Raw genomic sequence first — 21,332 nt, forward strand, 5'->3', positions numbered from 1 at the left:
TATGTATTATTATATTTACATATATGTATATATTATATATATTATTTTTGTTTTTTTCTCGATTACCCATTGGTAACCTATAAGGCTATAACCCTAATGTATTTATCCCGGTAAATCCACGAACCCATTGAACGAACCACTCAAAATTTATTTATTTATATGGGTATAAAAACTTTACCCAATAATAGACAAACATGGTACATCCTTAAGTTTTTACCCATTTTAACAATAGAAATAATATTTTTATCGTTTTATTTTACAAAAGAATAAAAAATTACAACATTGTTGAGGATTCTTTAAACATTATAAAATACTAATTAAAGATTTTCTTTTGTTGTAAGAATTTAAAATAAGAAATTTTCCTTTTCATTTAAGACGAAAAGATTGGGTATCTTTTATTTCCAAACTAGCTACTTATCAATTTACCTTCTTGTCCTTTGAAGTTTTATATCAAAGAGGCTCATAATAATACCAAAATATGGATAGAGTCGTCAACGAAGATTTAGCCTACCAAATTCAATGTAATTTCCATATTTAAAAAAATTACTATTATATTTATGTTATAATCTTCGTAATAAAGTCCAAATTAAACGAAGGAAAAAGTCTAGAGACCACTAAGTTAGTGGCACTGATCTTTACAGATACCACCATCACAAAGATTACAAATTCCTTTTTTGGTTTCTGACCTCTCACACAAACCCAAGATTTTGATCACCAATTCTAGAAACAAACCTAAACTTTCCACTTTCATTTACTACATTCTACTTTAATTACGCAATCATAACCCACACATAAATCAAACGAAATAAAGTAATAAAATCTTCACCAAAATATTCAAAATTAACTAGAAACGCATTGATCTCACGACCTTGATAAATAATCCATTTCGTCCAATACTCTCATTTGCTATCTCGCCCTCTCTTAAACCCTTACGTTTCGTTATCATCTAATACAAATCAGAAGCTGTAATAATGGGAACTCATCGAATCATCATTGGTCTCGTCGCTCTTTGTTGTTTCTGTCTACCTCATATCATTGAAGCTAAACCATTCGGTGTATACCAACAACAAGTGTTCGTGGATCAATCAGGCCATGGAAATTTCACGACAATACAAAAAGCTATTGACTCGGTCCCAACTAACAATCGTCATTGGTTCTTTATCAACGTCAAAGCTGGTCTTTACAGGTCAGTGTAACCACACTTTAATTGACTCTAAAATGAAGTTACATATGTTTTGCAATGACGTTATATATATGTGAAGGTGCTTATGTAGTAATGTTTTCTCTATGTCTTTTTGTAATTAAATAAAGAGAGAAAATAAAGATACCGTATGAAAAACCGTTCATAGTAATTGTGGGAGCTGGGAAAAGGTTAACGAGAGTTGAATGGGATGACCATGACTCGGTTGCACAAAGCCCTACCTTTGCTACTCTCGCCGATAACACCGTGGTTAAAAGCATCACTTTCGTCGTACGGTGATTTTATTATATTTTGGCATTTTATCTTCAGATATTATTCTCTTTATTGAAAAAAATATTAAAGTTTCCCTTTTTTTATATAGAATACCTATAACTTCCCTAGCAAGGGAAAAATGAACAATAACCCTAGAACTCCAGCCGTTGCGGCGTTGATCGGTGGCGATAAGTCGGCTTTTTTCTCGGTTGGGTTTGCTGGAATTCAAGATACCTTGTGGGACTCGGATGGCCGACACTACTTCCACCGATGCACAATCCAAGGCGCGGTCGATTTCATCTTTGGTAGCGGCCAATCTATTTACCAGGTAATACGTTACATTCTTCATAAAATAATATTTGGTATTTTAATTAAATGTTTATAATAGGCCTGATAGTATAATTAATAATATATTTTTAATTAAATATATTATTAATTATAATATCTCATTATAGAACTATAATTAGTATTTATTCGGGTATTTGTTGAATTGAATAAAAATTATGTTTTGATGGGTTGTGCAGAGTTGTGTGATACAAGTGCTAGGTTGGGTGCTACAACCGGGTCTAGCCGGTTACGTAACGGCTCAAGGACGGACCAACCCTTACGACGCTAATGGATTCATCTTCATCAACAGCCTCGTTCATGGAACGGGCATGGCATTCTTGGGCAGACCGTGGCGCGGCTACTCTCGAGTTATTTTTTACAACTCGAACCTGACGGACGTGGTTGTTCCTGAAGGATGGGACGCATGGAACTTCGCGGGCCACGAAAACCAACTGACGTTTGCAGAACATGGATGCTACGGAAGTGGAGCAAAGACGGGAAGACGTGTGAAGTGGGTTAAGAAGGAGCTGACTGGATCTGGCACCCAAAATTTGGGTGATCTCAGCTTTATTAATCGTGGTGGATGGGTTGAAGATTTGCCCATCCCTGCTTGAACTCTCCTTTGCTTCTAGTTTGTTGTCTTTTTTAGATTTCTTGTTGATCATTTCTTTTTTATTTAATTTAACCAAATCTAGTAAGTTGTTATGCTTTGTGTCCTTTTAGCTTGACATTGTCATTCAAAATAACAAAAGATTTCAACGAGCTTGGTTTTAAAATTGTCCTTTTTTAGCTAGCAAACTTATGAAAAAGTTTTGTAAAACTCATAGTGAACCGCAATATAATTGTACTGCATCGATCGTTTTGTTGGATATTTTTGGTTTATCCAACAAAGAAGGCTTCCTGTGGGAAAGTGAAATCACGACATCTCTTTGTAAGAAAATAATTATTTCTTACCCATGTATGTGGTCTTATAGTTATTAGGTTATTTAATTGGGTTTGTTATATTTTAATCATTTGGGAACTAAAAGGACAAGTGTTAAGTTACATGTAAAGTTTATGATTATAAGGACAAGTATTAAGCTACATGTCATGCTAAAGCTTATAAGAGGACAAGTGTGAAGTTGCATGTTGTGTTTGAAGCAATACTAGACACTTGTTATCACACTTGTCACCATTGTCTTCATCTCTACTATGATGGATGGTTGAGATTAAATCATGAGACAAAACCCTAATGAGGAGTAAGGTCCTCTTCCCACCTATAAATAGATGGTTTGCTCCATCACAAATCATCACAAGAACAAAAACAACACATAAAGAAAAGAGTTTATAGGAAAGGGGAGAGAAACCTTATCTTCCACCTAAAGATCATCTAAGAGTTTCTTTTCAAGCCTTCAAGCCATTGAAGAAGAAGAAACCATTCAAGGAAGCATCATTTCTACAATGAGTGGAGGTATTACTTTAACCCTCTTTATGATTCTATTATGTGATTAATATAGATGTTTAAGATCTTGGGGTTCATGTTAAAAGTATGTTTAACATGTGGTATCAGAGCTTATGGTTATGAACATCTAATTAATCCATTAAGAATAATAGATTTATGGTTTAATGAACTGAAAATTAAGGCTTTAAGTTATGATGTTTGTACACTTGAATTTTGTATGATTTAAGTTTCAAGTTACAATATATGTTTAAATTAATATATATATATATATATATATATATAAAAGATTGGTTTATCTTAATGTGCATAATTAAGAAATTGATATAACCATAATGGTTTTATCATATAATGATATGCGCATAGAAAACCAAAATATTTAAATTTTTGATATGTTTATGTATTAATTAGCTACCCACAGGTAGGCTATTGACATAAAACATGATCAATAATTTATTAGAATGCTTGTACATGAGTTAATTAGGTATATCCACAGATAGCTTAATTAATCTGATACATCATTAAAGAAAAATTTTCTGAAAGCTATGACATTAGGATATATTATAATGACTACCCACAGGAGCATTATAATTTGAAGTCATATGCATTCAATAATTTTTGTTAATGTGTTGTTTAAATTTTGAACCTCAATTAAAGCTTGTTATATCTCTAAATCGCAGCATCATTTCCTGCTAATTTGCCATCTATGGTCTCTACTGTTCCGATCCTCACTGGAACTAACTTCTCAGAATGGAAAGAGAAAGTTGAGTTCACATTAGGAGTACTAGATATGGATTTGGCACTTCGTGAAGAAGAGCCAGATCCCTTAACTATAATTAGTACTGAGGAAGAAAAGGCTCTCCATAAAGCTTGGGAGAAAGCGAACAGATTAAGCATGATGTTTTTAAAAATGACCATAGCTAGCAATATCAAAACTTCCCTTCCAGATGCAGATAAAGCTATAGATTATCTAGCAGCTATAGAAGAACGGTTTAAGACTGCAGACAAATCCCTTGCAGGGAAACTTATGGCAGATCTTACAACCATTAAGTATGATGGGACAAGGTCTATGCATGAACATTGCATTGAAATGACCAACCTTGCGGCTAAACTAAAGAATTTAGGAATGAGTGTGGACGATTCATTTCTTGTCCAATTTATCCTAAATTCACTACCTCCTCAGTATGGACCCTTTCAGATCAATTATAATGCAATTGATGAAAGGTGGACATCTAATGAATTGGCTAATAAACTAGTCCAAGAGGAGGCTAGACTTGGCCGTGAAGGAATTAAAGTTTCCCATCATGTTCAAGGAGCTGGACCTAAAGTTGGGTTTAGGCATAAAAAGAGCCATCAAAGAGCACAAGCCACAATGAACGATTCCGATCAAGTTAATCCGAAGAAAAAGGCAAAGAAAGGTTACAGGTGCAACTTTTGTAAAAAGGTTGGACACTTTCAGAAAGATTGCCCTAAAAGAAGAGAATGGTTCGAAAAGAAAGGTAATCCTATGGGTTCCGTAAGCTTTTTCGAATCTAATCTTACTTATGTTTCTTCCAAAACTTGGTGGATTGATAGTGGTGCTAATGTACATGTAACGAATTCCGTACAGGGATTCCTTACGATCCAGACCATAAATTCAAGTGAAAACTACTTACTGATGGGAAATCGAGACAAGGCACCAGTTGAAGCTGTTGGCACCTATCGTCTCATTTTAGATGGTGGATTTTGTCTAGATTTATATCAGACTCTTTATGTTCCATCTATTTCCCGTAATTTAGTTTCTGTAAGCAAACTTGATTTGGCTGGTTTTAAATCTACTCAAGGAGATGGTTGTTTTCATATATTTCTGAACTCTAAACGAATTGGTTCTGGAATATTAGTTGATGGTCTTTATATGTTAAAACTGGCTGATCAACCTTATGAGACACATCTTTCCTTGTATTCTGAAAGTAGACTTAAAAATAAAACATGTACTGATGACTCATATTTCTTGTGGCATAAAAGATTAGGACATATTTCTTATGAAAGAATTAAAAGATTGGTAAAAGATGGAGTCATTCCGAATCTTGATTTTACTAATAAGAAAATGTGTATAGATTGCATTAAAGATAAGCAAACTAAACACACTAAGAAAGGAGCCACAAGAAGTACACAGCTTCTTGAAATCATACATACAGATATTTGTGGACCATTTGACGTTCCAACTTTTGGAGGTGAAAAGTACTTCATCACTTTTATCGATGATTATTCACGTTATTGTTATCTCTATTTATTGCATGAAAAATCTCAATCTGTGGATGCTGTACAAGCATTCATTAATGAAGTTGAGAGGCAATTAGATAGAAAGGTGAAAATCATAAGGTCAGATAGAGGTGGTGAATTTTATGGCAGATATAATGAAACAGGACAACATCCTGGACCATTTGCCATACTCCTTCAAAAATTAGGAATTGTTGCGCAGTACACAATGCCTGGTTCTCCATGGCAGAATGGTGTAGCTGAAAGGCGTAATCGTACTTATATGGAAATGGTTAGATCCATGATGAGTCATGCTAACCTACCTATATCCTTGTGGATGGACGCATTACGTACTGCGGTCTATATTTTGAATAGGGTTCCTAGCAAAGCAGTTTCAAAGACCCCTTTTGAACTGTGGAAAGGCTGGAAACCTAGTCTGTCACACCTCCAAGTTTGGGGGTGTCCAGCTGAAGTAAGAATATACAATCCACATGAAAAGAAATTAGACTTCAGAACGATCAGTGGTTTCTTCATAGGTTACCCTGAGAAGTCTAAAGGATATAGATTTTATTGTCCATCCCATAGTACGAGAATAGTAGAAACCAATAATGCCAGATTTTTTTAGAATGGTGAGATTAGTGGGAGTGATAAAGTACGTGATATAACCATTCAGGAAACTAGGGTTGTTATTCCTTTACCCTTAGTTCTGAATGTTGGGGTTCCTAGCATTGTTGAACCGTTAAACAATGAGGAAACCCCATTGAATGATCACACACTCCATGATGAAAATCTTGCCAATAATGATCATGAAACACAAGAGGAACCAGCATTAAGAAGATCAACTCGTACGAGGAGATCTGCTATTTCTGATGACTTTGTGATTTATCAAATAGAATCTGGAGAAGAAAACATTAAAGATCCGGTTTCTTATTCACAAGCCATGAAGGATGTTAATTCTGATAAATGGATTGATGCCAGTAGAGATGAAATAGACTCGATGGTTAAGAATGAAGTTTGGGACATCGTTCCATTGCCTGATGGACACAAAGCAGTCGGGTGTAAGTGGATCTTTAAGACCAAACTCGACTGTAATGGCAATGTAGAACGATATAAAGCCAGACTTGTAGCCAAAGGGTTTAGTCAAAAGGAAGGCATCAATTATAGTGAGACTTTTTCACCTGTGTCTAGAAAAGACTCTCTCAGAATTATCATGGCGTTAGTAGCTCAGTATGATCTCGAGTTACATCAAATGGATGTGAAAACTGCCTTTCTTAATGGAGACTTGCAAGAAGAAGTCTATATGCGCCAACCTGAAGGCTTCATAATCGAAGGTCAGGAAGATATGGTTTGCAAATTGAAGAAATCAATATATGGACTGAAACAAGCTTCGAGGCAATGGTATCTAAAGTTTGATGAAACCATCACGAAATTCGGTTTCAAAGAAAACGTTGTGGATCCATGTATATACCTCAAGATCAGTGGGAGTAAATTCATATTTTTGGTATTGTATGTTGATGACATCTTATTAGCCAGTAATGATCTTGGTCTACTACATGAGACTAAGAGTTATCTCTCTAAGAACTTTGATATGAAAGATATGGGTGAGGCATCCTATGTGATAGGAATTGAAATATTCCGTGATAGATCACTAGGAATTTTAGGATTGTCTCAGAAAGCATATATTGATAAAGTTCTTGAGAGATTTGGCATGATGATGTGTTCTTCTAATAATGTTCCTATGCAAAAGGGTGACAAGCTTAATCTTAAGCAATGTCCGCAGAATGAATTGGAATATAATAAAATGCAAAAGTACCCTTATGCATCTCTTGTGGGAAGTTTAATGTACGCACAGGTCTGCACTCGACCTGATATTAGCCATGCAGTCGGAATGTTGGGTAGATTTCAGAGTAACCCAGGACTTGCTCATTGGAAAGCTGCGAAGAAAGTTTTGAGATACCTAAAGGGAACAAGAAACTACATGTTGACATATCGAAAATCAACACATCCACAGATGGTTGGATTTTCAGACTCAGATTTTGGTGGATGTGAAGATTCTAGGCATTGTACTCTCGGCTATGTGTATCTCCTTGGTGGAGGTGCCATTTCATGGAAAAGCCAGAAGTCAGAATTGATTTATTCATCCACCATGGAGGCTGAGTATGTAGCATGTTATGAGGCTTCTATTCAAGGTACATGGTTGCGGAATTTCGTGTCAGAGTTTGGGGTTTTGAATTTTGTTGACAAACCTCTAACTCTTTACTGTGACAATCAAGCCGCAATCTTCTTCTCTAAGCATGATAGGATATCTAAAGGAGCCAAGCATATGGAACTCAAATATCTATCATTAAAGCAAGATGTTAAAAGAGAAAAGTTTGTCATTGAACACATAGGCACTGAGCTAATGGTCGCAGACATATTTACGAAAGCATTACCTCCAAAGACATTTATGAAGCATGCAGAAAGTATGGGTCTGGAGGATAGCACTTAATTATGTTGTCTGATAATGTTTTAGCCTATTTTTGACATTTATAAGAGCTCTCTTATGACTTTTACATCTTCTATTCTGTTTCCAACGTGCGCACACATTATTGTTTGTTGGAATTATTGATAACAGAATACGTCTTAAAAGACATCAAAGAGACCATTAAAGATAACTCCTACTTATGGAATAATGTTTATGGTCTAGCTATGAAAAGTAGTCAATGTAGTAGTACATGGAAGGAATCATGTTGCAAAATGATGTGTGACCGCCATGACTCTCATTGGTTACAAGATTAGCTAAGACACTTATGAAAGACCAAATGAAAAATATAACATATTATGCCGGCCTTATGATTCCCGAGTAAAACCATTATACTAACGACCAAGTGGGAGAATGTAAGAAAATAATTATTTCTTACCCATGTATGTGGTCTTATAGTTAGTAGGTTATTTAATTGGGTTTGTTATATTTTAATCATTTGGGAACTAAAAGGACAGGTGTTAAGCTACATGTAAAGCTTATGCTTATAAGGACAAGTATTAAGCTACATGTCATGCTAAAGCTTATAAGAGGACAAGTGTGAAGTTGCATGTTGTGTTTGAAGCAATACTAGACACTTGTTATCACACTTGTCACCATTGTCTTCATCTCTACTATGATGGATGGTTGAGATTAAATCATGAGACAAAACCCTAATGAGGAGTAAGGTCCTCTTCCCACCTATAAATAGATGGTTTGCTCCATCACAAATCATCATAAGAACAAAACAACACATAAAGAAAAGAGTTTATAGGAAAGGGGAGAGAAACCTTATCTTCCACCTAAAGATCATCTAAGAGTTTCTTTTCAAGCCTTCAAGCCATTGAAGAAGAAGAAACCATTCAAGGAAGCATCATTTCTACAATGAGTGGAGGTATTACTTTAACCCTCTTTATGATTCTATTATGTGATTAATATAGATGTTTAAGATCTTGGGGTTCATGTTAAAAGTAGGTTTAACACTCTTACCTACGTCCAGTAAAAACTGAGAATTCATAGTTGAAAAATAGGATCAAAAACAGATTATATCACGCAATTGTCCTAGTTCAGCGACATCAACGATGGTCACATTATATTAGCGATATACCGTTCTAAGATTGTATATGGGCCTTAGGGAAAGAAACAAAAAAAAATCTTATTTTGCGGTCCATTAGCTTAACTTTTGAATTTTTTTTTTTGTAGTTGCTAACTTTTTCTTTTTTTGTTGCACTAAACATACCTATCAGTGCTTGTCGTGTTTGATTGATAAACTGTAATTATTTTCCCAATTCGAGTAAAGTTGTATCTGTTTACGTTATCAAAATTTTATTTGCTTTTCTATGCTGAGTAAGGTTTTAGTTCTTTAATACTATATAGACTCTGTCAAGAAATAGTTGTCACAAGACTATGTTAAAATTATATAATTGTCCCAAATTTTTTTTTTTTTGTTCATTCAACATATTCGACCGACCGAGCCATTTCAACTACACTTAGCATCGCATGGATTAAAATTGAGTCAACTGAATCTTTTGGTTGTATCATGTAACTCAACTGCAGTCATATTAATATATCATAATATTAATTAATCATGTTAAGTTATTAACCTTACTATTTTCAATTGATCATGAAACACAAAAGCATGAAACAACCCTTTTTTTTTTTTTTCTGTCATGGACACAAGACATATAAAAATATCGTACTAGTTAATAATAATCTAAACTAAAACATATAATATTATTCACAAATCGGCGAAGTTGGTAGAGACATGAATATATAAATACGCCGAAGCCATGTGTTTGACTCAACTTGTTCAGTTGTTCTAATTATATTCTTTTTTTTCTTTGTTTTTGTTTTATTCTACTTTTTATCAAATCATTTATAATATTATGTCAAAAAAATCCAAAGAGTTGGTAAATCAAATTTCTTAATAATATTTTGACTTCAAACTATTAAAATGAATGATAATTTAGTAATTTACTGAGGATTGATATTATTTCTTTCTTTTTTGGTCAAAGATAAATGTTATTTATTTTTGGAATTGATAGCTAAGAAGAGTACTTAAGATTGAAAAATTAGAATTTTGGACAATGATATTAATAGTTTCAACTTAAAAAAATAAAAACTTACCAGTACTTATACAGGCTAAGATTCTAATCTTTCAATCGAATTTCTTAACCTTTGGATTTTTTTTCTAAAAATATCCTAGCAGTATATATAGTTTATGTAAAATTACCAGCACTTACATGTATGTACAAGATTTGTAAGGTTAAATGCAAGTCTTCGAAAACTATTCTAAAAAGGAGCTCAATCAATCTTCATCATTTTAAAAGTAAAAATCATATTGTTTAGAAAGGAAATATATATGTATTGACAAAACCTTTATGATTTGTTTTCATCCTAATTGAGTTTTTAATATGTTTCGATACTTCTTTAAAATAAATAATTCGTTTTTCGTAATTACGAATTCTATGAACATATATATAGTACTATTTGTAGTATATATTTTCCAACAACTAAAAGATTTTAAATGTACTAACAACTTGCCACTTGCCAGTCCTATACTCATGTTACTATTAGTCTATTATATATTAGTGTGGATGCATGTTTCACAAATGATTTTTTAATCAAAACTGGGTTGGTGGATAGAGATAGTTTTACATTTAAATACATGATTTTTTTCTTTCTATGTTAAGCATTTTACTAGACGATAATAAAATTAAGTACTTACGGTAATTGTTATTCTTTTTTTCGACTACATTTAATTTTACTCGGCATCTTACACAATACAATATGTTTATTATAACAACACTATAAAACTATGATATTAGTAGATATAAAAAAATTCAACTACTTTTATTTACTTTTATAAAATAATTTAGAATGTATTAGTCCATATCCTATACTCATGTTAAGTCCTATACTCATGTTAGTACATTTAAATGTTAAGACTGGCAACAAAGGGTACAACTTGCCACTTGCCAGTCCTATACTCATGTTACCATTAGTCCTATACACTATAAAACTATGATACTAGTAGATATTTAGAAATTGTTATATACTCTTTCAATAAATACTATATAAACTATAATATGTTCATTATAGTTTTTGTGCTAACAACAACTAAAAGATTTTAAATGTACTAATAATTTCTCCATCTTCCAGAAATTTCCATTTTTTAGAGGGATCTCGGCGTGTCTTCAATTGTTCCACTCATGTTAACGCTCTCTGCGCATAACTCCTCTACTTTTTCTAAAGTGAACATTCCTATTGGCATTGTCAATAGATCGGCATAATGTAAGCAAACATAAAAATCAAGAGAATTGTTGACAACAATATTTATATTTTACAAAGCTAGTGTTGACTAATTTGCTAAAGTAAGTATTGATGATTCACCTAGAAACATCTATACAAAAATATAAAACTGATCAGATCAACGAAGTTTAAATTATAAAATAACTATAATTGGAAATAGTGACATTCCAACTGTACAATTTATTTAATCCTGTTACTATAGTCAGAAAAGCTTTATTTTTTTATTTTTTTTGGTTTTGAGAAAATAAACGTAAAATTCAAAAGAAAAATTGTACAGATTGTAGAATCAAAACAAGTTTTTAAAGTCCGACTAGAAAAAGACTATCAAATTTTTTTTGGGTTAGCATATCAACCAATCACCCCTACATTTTTATGTTTCTAATAAGATCACTTTAAAATAAAATTCATCACAGAAAAAAAAATTGGTTAGGAAGCTCGTGATATTCCATTTAGACATAAAATTATAAATCTATATAAGATTTATCATGAATTAGGCTAGACATAAGCTACTTTAAGTTTAAGTAAAAACATTTTAATCCCATGTTAGTTTTTAATACAATTAGTTTTACTCTTTTCATCACATTGAAAAATCCTATTATAATAGATACAACTTATTTTATATATGTGATCCGATTGATAACACCAAATAATAAGAGATTTTTGGTTCAAAAAAAAAGTCAGTAAACAATATAAAAATGATTTTTAAAAGATACATACTACGGTTAAAAACAATGATACAAAAAAGATACACAAAAGGCGATATATTTCATGTACCATATTGATATATTAGTTATTGATCAAAATTAAACCACAATTTATTTATCCGAATTCAGTTAGTTAGATATACCTATTTGAAAGGGAAAAAAACTTAAAAATACTTCATCTATTTTTTATTTGGACGTTTAATACCTCGTCTTTTTTGGTTGGAAGAAAAATACATCATTTAATTAAAACGTACAATTTAATACATAAACTAATAAATTTTGTTAGTTTCATACCTACGATTTTTTGACAAAAATAAAATTCCGTTTTTACCCTTCTTATATCAATTAATTATTAAATTTAAATAATATGACATTAATTTATAAGTTTATTTGATTTAAAATTAATTTGATTTAATATTTATTTTTATTCAATTTTGTTTTTACAAAAATACAATTTTGTTTAAACAATTAATTTATAAGAGGTAGTTTCTTGAACTCATTATTGATGCTATTACATTTCATGAGATTGTTTTCACTATGTTGGTTCCTGAATCTAAGAGGAAGTTTCTTGAAGAGATTTTGAAAGAAGAAGATGTGAAACAGATAGGCGGTGATGCGACGGAGATGACTGTTCCGATTTGATTTATCTTTTTAATAACTGAATATATTCATAAATCCGTTGGTCTGTTGTTGATGGCATTGATCAATTGTACAAACTTATATAATCATGAATTCATATATTCCTATGTTTTTGTTTAATGCACGGTTCTGAAGAAAGAAAGCAGATTTGAAAGTGCTTCAGATCTTATAAATTAATTGTTTAAACAAAATTTGTATTTTTGTAAAAACAAAATTGAATAAAAATAAATATTAAATAAAATTAATTTTAATTCAAATAAAATTAATTTTAAATCAAATAAACTTATAAATTAATGTCATATCATTTAAAATTAATAATTAATTGATATAAGAAGGGTAAAAACGGAATTTTCTTTTAGTCAAAAAATCGTAGGTATCAAACTAACAAGATTTATTAGTTTAGGTATTAAATTGCACGTTTTGATTAAATGATGTATTTTTCTTCCAACCAAAAAGACGAGGTATTAAACGTCCAAATAAAAAATAGATGAAGTATTTTTAAGCTTTTTTCCCCTATTTGAAATATGAGAACAGTAACGTACAAGTATAATAGTAATGAAAATCTATATTAGTTTAATTTAACCTATCAATTAATGAAAACGACTATCCTTTTTAAAAATTGGCTAATATCAATCTAAATATAATTAAGAAATGATCTAATCAATATAAAACTGGTGCTCAATAATTTAATACACATTAGTTTAATAAAAAGTACCTCTCTGCTACAAAAAAAAATTACTAAATAAATTATTTACAAAACATGTTCACACGCAAATCAGAGCAAGCGAGAGAGAGAGAGTACGTCCAATCTTATATCCACCCGTCTCTTCGCTGTCCATAAACCCGGATCCTGACCCGGATCCGAAACTTCCATTACCACCCGATTCCATTCATTTCTCCTTCCTTCCCCTAAAGCTTTCTCTCACTTTCCCGGAAAACTCGGCGACGAGAGAAAATGTACTCAGCGATTCGCTCGCTTCCTCTCGATGGTGGACACGTCGGCGCTGACTACCATGGACCTCTTGACGGAACCAATCTCCCCGGCGACGCTTGTTTGGTTTTAACCACTGACCCTAAACCTCGTCTCCGGTGGACATCTGAGCTCCATGAGAGATTCGTTGACGCTGTTACTCAGCTCGGTGGTCCTGATAGTGAGTATCTCTATACTCATTTAGCTTTTGTTCTCTCTCTGTCTCTGTCTCTCATTTGTTAATCTCTTGTTGTTTTGGATCTTGAGATGAAATGTGTGTTTGAGGTTAGCTTCTCCTTCTTCTCTTTGCTCAGCCCTCTTCAAAAGTTTCGATTTTTTTTTTTTTTATCTGGGTTATATGGATTTTTTCTCTCAAAGTTCAAAATTTTGTGAAGAATTTGTCTATTACTTGATTCGATGAACTCTATGATGACTTTGATTTTACTTGATTTGAAATCTTTATAGAGTAGCTCTATCTCTCTATGTGTCTCGAAATGGAAGCGTATCCTGCAGTGTATAAAATTTGTTTCCTTGTTTCGAAACTAGTCCTCAGTAGTAGTAATTAAGCAGTGTCAGTATAATCTCTGAAGATTTGAAGTTTGTGATTTGCGTTTAGCTTATTCTGCTCCTGTTTTGTCTTTTGTCTTCACAATTTGTTAATGAAGAGACCCTTCTGACTCTCTTTAATGTTCAACTTACAGAAGCGACGCCCAAAACTATCATGAGGACAATGGGGGTGAAGGGTCTCACTCTCTACCACCTCAAATCACATCTTCAGGTTTGTTTCTTTATTTACTCCCTTTGAGCAAACTGATGCCAGACTTGTGGTTTCTGATTGACTGTTTTCAAAGCTATTTGGTTTGGTTGATGAGATGACACCTAAATTCCTAATGACTTGAGACCTTAGATACTGAGATTTTCTAGAGTTTTAAGAGTTTAAGAGTTGTAGGCTGTTATATTTTCCCAGGTTCAACGTATAATAGCATAGTAATCCAAATAATTTTTGGGTGTTTGATGGTGTTATGTTTCTCTCTTTTGTATGTGTTTTGCTCGGCAGAAATTTCGCCTAGGGAGGCAAGCTTGTAAAGAATCAACTGAGAACTCCAAGGATGGTATCTACTCAGTTGACTTTTTCTTTTTGGTTACTATATCTCTGTTTGTGAAGCCTCTTGGTTCTACTCTTTCATCATATGGCTATTTGGAATCATATTTGTTAGACACTTTGTAGACCTTTATCATGTGAGAGACACATGGGACCCTGTTGTCTTTCTCTCCGCCGTTGTCAGAATATATATATTAGCAAACTGCTCATGGTTTAAGCTGTCAAATAAAAACTAAGAGTAACAACTGTTTGGAAGCGTGTTTTGATGAATATTAGTTGTGAGTCCATATATCGTGGCTCTACTAATTCTGTGAACCTGGATGCTGCAGCTTCTTGTGTTGGGGAGAGTCAGGACACAGGTTCATCTTCAACATCATCATTGAGATTGGCGCAGCAGGAGCAGAACGAGTATGGTTACTTTTGAACTTTTCCTCTCATTTCTCTGTTACTGGCTGGTTAGTTAATTACATTTGTATGAATCCCTCCTTATTTGTTCGCATGCCAGGGGTTACCAAGTCACTGAAGCTCTACGTGCTCAGATGGAAGTCCAAAGAAGACTACACGAGCAATTAGAGGTTAGCTCATTATCTTGCCATTGATCTTGATGATACATACACAAATATCGGCTCAGAAGTTGCATATTGAAGTAGAACCGTAATCCTAAGTTCTTAACCAATGTCCAATCCAAAAATTAGGATGTTCTTGTTACCAATTTATTCTTTCTTTCTTTGATGTACATAGGAACAGTGCTCCTTGTTTCCATCTGTCCTGAATCTCTACCTTATTAGAATGAACAAACACGCCCTTGTGGCCACATTTGTAGGAATACAACAGACTGTGCTGTGTAAATGCAAACCTTTGATTGATCTTTTAGTATGGGCAGGTACAACGGAGACTCCAGCTGAGGATAGAGGCCCAAGGAAAGTACCTGCAATCAATTCTTGAAAAAGCTTGCAAGGCCTTTGACGAACAAGCTGCTGCTTTTGCTGGGCTTGAAGCTGCTAGGGAAGAGCTATCAGAGCTAGCCATCAAAGTTTCCAATGTCTCTCAAGGAACAACAGTTCCGTTCTTCGATGCAACAAAGATGATGATGATGCCATCTTTGTCAGAGCTTGCAGTAGCAATAGACAACAAAAACAACGTCACAACCAACTGTTCAGTGGAAAGCTCTCTGACTTCCGTCACTAATGGGAGCTCGATATCTGCTGCATCGATGAAGAAGCGGCAACGTGGAGACAATATGGGCGTTGGGTATGAATCTGGCTGGATTATGCCTAGTAGTACCATTGGATAAAGTTTTAGGAAGAAAGAAATCAATATGGGAAAGGTAGAGATAAGATTTAACTCTTCTTTACTTGCTTTGAGGGGCCTGTATTATTCGATATAAACTTGTCATCACAATTTCGTCTTAGCTTACTCATGTATATATTTGATGTTGAAGCTGAAGCTTTAGTGTTTCCTTTATACCTTGCCTTTAAAAATTATTCTTGTATTCAAGTGAAAGGGTTTAAAGGTAGAAGAAACTATAAAGACATAAGAAGAATATCTATTGATAATATTATAAACATTGAAATGATGAAAGGGCCACCAAAGTTTAAGCCTTTAACTTTGCTACTATTCGTAATGCCTTTCTTCATTATGCTTTTATGCTTTACTTTATCTACTTACGCCTTGTTCCTCTCATCCATCTTTTCAACAAACATCAAAAAATTAACATTGGTGAGTTCTAAAATACAAAAACCGTGTAGGGAGCATGATTTGCTGCTGTCTTAACTCGGAGAACAACAAGAAGTATGCGGAGCTGGATGCGAAGCTTGCACGGAAGATGGTGGAGAGCCGGAGGATTTATCCGGGACACAAGAGTCTAAAGTCTATGGATTCAATAATCATGAAGTTTCCTAAGCTAAGAGAAGGTTTAAGAAACATCAGAAACGTTTTCGAATCCTACGGTACGTTTTCTTGAGCTTTTTCAGCTTTCATCAAGATTCCACTGGTTATATAGTTTATAACATTTTTGTTCTGCGAATATTCGCAGATAATGATAAAAACGGGACAATCGATATCGAGGAGCTGAAGAAATGCTTAGAGGAACTACAGCTAAGTTTATCAGATGAAGAGGTGAAAGGCTTATATGGATGGTGTGATGTTGATGGAAGCAAAGGGATACAATTCAATGAGTTTATAGTCCTTCTCTGCCTCATCTATCTTCTATCAAAACCTTCCTCTGAATCCAACGCGGTAATTAATAAAAATGACAGGATGATTGATAAATTGTATCATGTTCAGTCTAATTTATGTTGTGTTTTTCTCTTAGGAATCAAGGGAGATGGGTCCGAAGTTGGTTGAATCTATATTTGATCCAATAGTTGAAGTGTTCTTGTTTTTGGACAAAGATGGTAAAGGGAAACTGAACAAGGCTGATGTGACAACGACACTGAACAACGAAGACTATCCTTTAGAGAGATCTCCTTCACATGTCACCAACATGAGATTTGGTACATATAAATAAACCATGCAGAACTCTTCTCTTCTATTTTAGTTATCTAGATGAATTCGATTAACTCATTGGATTCTTCAATCTGTTCTTTGTGTGGTGCAGAAGAAATGGATTGGGGAAGAAAAGGGAAAGTGGGTTTTAGAGAGTTTCTATTTGCTTTCATGAGTTGGGTTGGTCTTGATGTTGCAGATGATTACTATATGAGCAGCTAAGAAACAACTTGAACATTTGGTTTCATATGTACATATACCTGTACTCTGTTATTATCAACATGATACTATAAAGCTTGTCTAATTCATTCTTTTTCAATAACTATGATGATATGATCATCTTTATAATCACACAACCCGACCAATCCTTCAAACATGCTATCAACAAGTCCAAGTGGCAAGCTGTTTTCAATATCTAGAACCTAGGAAGGATCACGTCTAGTTCAATTCAGAAACTCTGGTATTCTTGGATTGTTTCCTTGTTTCCTTCAATTTGGTAAACCGTAATCAAAAAGTTCAAAGTTGCTTCTTTTTTTATCTGAAACAAAATGTGTTTTTAAGTCAATGGTGTGTGATGAGACAATATGTTGCAGACTGAATCAAACTTGTAGATGAAATTATTAATTTGAACTTCAAGTCTAAAAAATCTCATCAATTTCATTAAATCGAACCGCATTACATGTTGCAAACAAAGACAGTATCAATATCATTACATAAAAAAGAAATACAAATTAGCAAATCATTAAGACTACCACAAGATAATAAAACAAGTTTTGAAACCCTAATTAGACTCTGGTTCGTCAAATAGTTCGCGACAGAGAGGGCATGTGCCATTAGATCGATCTACCCACTTATTGAGACATTCTTCATGATAACAATGCGAGCAGTTAGGCACGTGGCAGTAATCCTCGGTATCCAGATCTTCCAAACAGATGGCACAAGTCGTCAAATCTGTTGCCGACAGAGACAGAGCAGAGTTACGACGCACAACGTTGTACACCTTCTGTGTCAGTTTGACAGTGCCTTTCATGAATAAAGGTTGTTGTTGTGGCAATGGCAAGTCAGAACTTTTGCTTCTTTGTCGTAGGGCTTGGACAACAATCTCATCAGCTATGTATTCGGACAAGAGTTTATCGTGGAGTTGGCTATGGAGGGTTCGATAGACGTCCTTAGGCTCGAAGGTTGGGAGTTTCAGAATGAGTTTTGAGTCTGGACCTGGTGGAGAATCCCGGTAAGATCCGACACTCTTGATGCTATCATGATGATCATCATCGCTCTTCTCTATGATAAACTCCTCGAAGTACCCTCTCTTTACAGTGATTTTCACCGTGCTTAATAACCCTAACGACGGATCTTGAGACGTAACGGCTAGATTAACATCGAGTCTGAATGATTCAGTATCCATTGTCGGAGTGAAGAAATTAGGAAAAGAATACTCAGAGAGACAGAGACAGAGTGAAAGATAGATGAGTCGTATCTAGGTTTAGTGTGTGTTGTGTTATATTTATAGAAGCAAACTCTGTTTATATATTAGGGTTCGGACTCGTAAACGCGTTTATTTAATTTCCTCTATTTTTTTTTTTTTTTGACAACTCCTTTCTTAGTTTCTTAATTTACTTTTCTTTTTCTTTAAAGCAATTTTTGATTAACGTTCGTTAATTTTTATTTGTTATATTTCCTTTTTGCTTGGTGGTGAAACATATCTCGTTGTACGAACTTAAAACCAAATTAGGTTTCCTATCGTTTGCCGGTTACCTATGTGGTTTATAATTTAATTCAACCTAACAAAAGAAAAAAACAGAGTTATCATGAAGATTGGCCTTACGCCTTGTTCCTCTCGTCCATCTTTTCAGCGAACATCAAAAAAATTAACATTGGTGAGTTCTAAAATACAAAAACCGTGTAGGGAGCATGATTTGCTGTTGTGTTAAGTCGGATACCAACAAGAAGTATGCGGAGCTTGACGGAAAACTTGCACGGAAGATGGTGGAGAGCCGGAGGATTTATCCGGGACACAAGAGTCTGAAGTCTATATATGGATTCAATAATCATGAAGTTTCCTAAGCTAAGAGAAGGATTAAGAAACATCAGAAACGTTTTCGAATCCTACTTTCCAGCTTTCCATCAAGATTCCACTGGTTTTAGTTTTAAACTTTTTTGTGCAAAATATTCGCAGATAATGATAAAAACGGGACAATCGATATCGAGGAGTTGAAGAAATGCTTAGAGGAACTACAGCTGAGTTTATCAGATGAAGAAGTGAAAGGCTTATATGGGATATGGTGTGATGTTGATGGAAGCAAAGGGATACAGTTCAATGAGTTTATGTTCAAGCTAAGTATGTCGTGTTTTTCTCTTAGGAATCAAGAGAGATGGGTCCGAAGTTGGTTGAATCTATATTTGATCCAATAGTTGAAGTGTTCTTGTTTTTGGACAAAGAAGGTAAAGGGAAAGTGAACAAGGCTGATGTGATAAAGACACTGAACAACGAAGACTATCCTTTAGAGAGATCTCTTTCACATGTCACCAACATGAGATTTGGTACATATAAAAATCATGCACAACTCTTCTCTTCTCTTTATTTATTTACAAGAATTCGATTTACTCATTGGTGATTCTATCTGCTTTCATGAGTTGCAGAAGAAATGGATTGGGGAAGAAAAGGAAAAGTGGGTTTTAGAGAGTGCTTTCATGAGTTGGGTTGGTCTTGATGATGCAGACGATTACTATATGAGCAGCTAAGAAACAACTTGAACCAAGAAGGTTAATTTGGTTTCATATGTACACATACATATCTGTACTCTATTATATCAACATGATACTAATAAGCCTTGTTTGATTCATTATTTTTCAATAACTATGATTCTCCTCATATTCACAACCCGACCACTCCTGCAAACATGCTATCAAACAAATTCCAAGTAGCAAGATGTGTTGAACCTCAGTAAAGGACAAGAATTTGGATACAAATGTACTTTTGTAATCATTGATAATGGATGAGTCATTGGTTAAACAAAGTACACCCTCAAGTGATATAAAACTCCCAGTCAAACGACGAAGCACAGACACCAAACTTTCACATTCAAAAGAAAGAAGTTACAGACATATGGAGGCATTGACTGATCATCATTTCTTAGTATTATTGTTTCCTTTGCCTCCTCCTCCAGAAGCTGCTGCTGCTGCTTGAGCAGCCTTCTTTGCTGCCTTCTCTTGCAATGCTTTTGCATCCCTTTATCATATAACAAACACACACAACACAAAAGCAATCAATAACTCCATAGACATTACTCAGATCCAAGAAGAACAAATACGAAAATGGGCTATACCTTTCACGGCGTTGCTCTGGAGTTAATCCATCATCTTTGGTCTTTCCTTTGCCTCCGGTACGAGCTAGAGCCCTTTCACGGTCACGCTCTCTTTGACTTCCTCGTGCAAAATTCGCAAAAGCCACAGAATTAAAGAAAACAATAGTACTAGTTTCTGATTAAAATCAATCAAGCACACAAAATATAGCAAACCCTTGCATCAAATATTCAGAGATCTGCATTAGAACTCGTGAAAGAACCATCCAAAAGCTCCCCGTCTAGGTACAAACTTCAAAACCATACGATTCAAGACGGAGAAATCAATGACAACAACTAATCTAAAAACAAAACCCTAAAAATTTTACAAAATTTAGGTCTTTTCCATCTTGTAGAACACGCAAAAAACAGAACCCAAGTTTCGGAATTGAACATTCGCGTTAACAAAAACACAGAACCTAAAATAAAGAAAAACCAAACTAGAGCTAACAAACCAGATTGAGAGAACAAACGAATTTGAGAAGGATATGAGTCATGATTGGGTGTGAGAGAGATCTGCGGTAGCGTAGAAGCGATCTTGAGAGAGATCAGAGATCCCCGACGGTGCGCAACTAATGAAAAGCCAGACAACGAAGATGATTGAAGGAATTAATTCCTTTATTTATAACAACTTTTTTTTGTTACAATTGAAATGATAAGCCCAAAATCGTAATTTACTTGGTAATCGAAATTTCTAGTAGCCCTCTGGGCATTCGGTTTTCTCTAACCGTTTGGTTCGGTTTTTGGTTTTACCATTTTTTTAAGGTTAATTAATTCGGACCATTTATAGCAATTTAAAGAATTAAAAAAAGTGATGAAAA

General features: G+C 34.1%; 6 protein-coding genes across 8 annotated transcripts; 4 read left to right on the top strand and 2 right to left on the bottom strand.

The window, feature by feature from the left end:
- LOC104748517 (probable pectinesterase 29) lies at nt 935-2,394 on the top strand. Its single transcript, XM_010470145.1, has 4 exons — nt 935-1,186; nt 1,312-1,471; nt 1,563-1,781; nt 1,978-2,394. The coding sequence occupies exons 1-4, from the start codon at nt 972-974 to the stop codon at nt 2,392-2,394; spliced, it is 1,011 nt and encodes a 336-aa protein (XP_010468447.1). The 5' UTR covers nt 935-971.
- Nucleotides 13,518-16,167, top strand: LOC104746929 (protein PHR1-LIKE 2). 2 transcript variants are annotated; one of them, XM_010468478.2, is made up of 6 exons: nt 13,518-13,762; nt 14,283-14,359; nt 14,639-14,693; nt 15,013-15,091; nt 15,189-15,258; nt 15,558-16,167. In XM_010468478.2, the coding sequence occupies exons 1-6, from the start codon at nt 13,567-13,569 to the stop codon at nt 15,975-15,977; spliced, it is 897 nt and encodes a 298-aa protein (XP_010466780.1). In that variant the 5' UTR covers nt 13,518-13,566; the 3' UTR covers nt 15,978-16,167. The 2 variants fall into 2 exon arrangements, with proteins under 2 accessions (XP_010466780.1, XP_010466781.1); XM_010468479.2 differs by having other exon boundaries at nt 15,567-15,977.
- LOC104746931 (probable calcium-binding protein CML22) lies at nt 16,235-17,521 on the top strand. Of its 2 annotated transcripts, XM_010468481.2 has the most exons (5): nt 16,235-16,303; nt 16,432-16,632; nt 16,719-16,921; nt 16,998-17,178; nt 17,283-17,521. In XM_010468481.2, the coding sequence occupies exons 2-5, from the start codon at nt 16,437-16,439 to the stop codon at nt 17,390-17,392; spliced, it is 690 nt and encodes a 229-aa protein (XP_010466783.1). In that variant the 5' UTR covers nt 16,235-16,303; nt 16,432-16,436; the 3' UTR covers nt 17,393-17,521. The 2 variants fall into 2 exon arrangements, with proteins under 2 accessions (XP_010466783.1, XP_010466782.1); XM_010468480.2 differs by lacking the exon at nt 16,235-16,303 and having other exon boundaries at nt 16,316-16,632.
- Nucleotides 17,952-18,630, bottom strand: LOC104748518. Its single transcript, XM_010470146.2, has one exon. It carries the CDS (start codon nt 18,573-18,575, stop codon nt 17,952-17,954), a length of 624 nt encoding a protein of 207 aa, XP_010468448.1. The 5' UTR covers nt 18,576-18,630.
- LOC104748519 (probable calcium-binding protein CML22) lies at nt 19,082-19,912 on the top strand. The gene is made up of 4 exons (XM_010470147.1): nt 19,082-19,190; nt 19,347-19,508; nt 19,583-19,711; nt 19,764-19,912. The coding sequence occupies exons 1-4, from the start codon at nt 19,082-19,084 to the stop codon at nt 19,910-19,912; spliced, it is 549 nt and encodes a 182-aa protein (XP_010468449.1).
- On the bottom strand, nt 20,129-21,111 carry LOC104746932 (small EDRK-rich factor 2-like). Its single transcript, XM_019236583.1, has 3 exons — nt 21,002-21,111; nt 20,497-20,599; nt 20,129-20,399 (listed from the first exon to the last, which is right to left on the bottom strand). Exons 1-3 carry the CDS (start codon nt 21,006-21,008, stop codon nt 20,297-20,299), a joined length of 213 nt encoding a protein of 70 aa, XP_019092128.1. The 5' UTR covers nt 21,009-21,111; the 3' UTR covers nt 20,129-20,296.

Source organism: Camelina sativa, chromosome 15 (genome assembly GCF_000633955.1).
Source record: "Camelina sativa cultivar DH55 chromosome 15, Cs, whole genome shotgun sequence".
Classification (NCBI taxonomy): domain Eukaryota; kingdom Viridiplantae; phylum Streptophyta; class Magnoliopsida; order Brassicales; family Brassicaceae; genus Camelina; species Camelina sativa.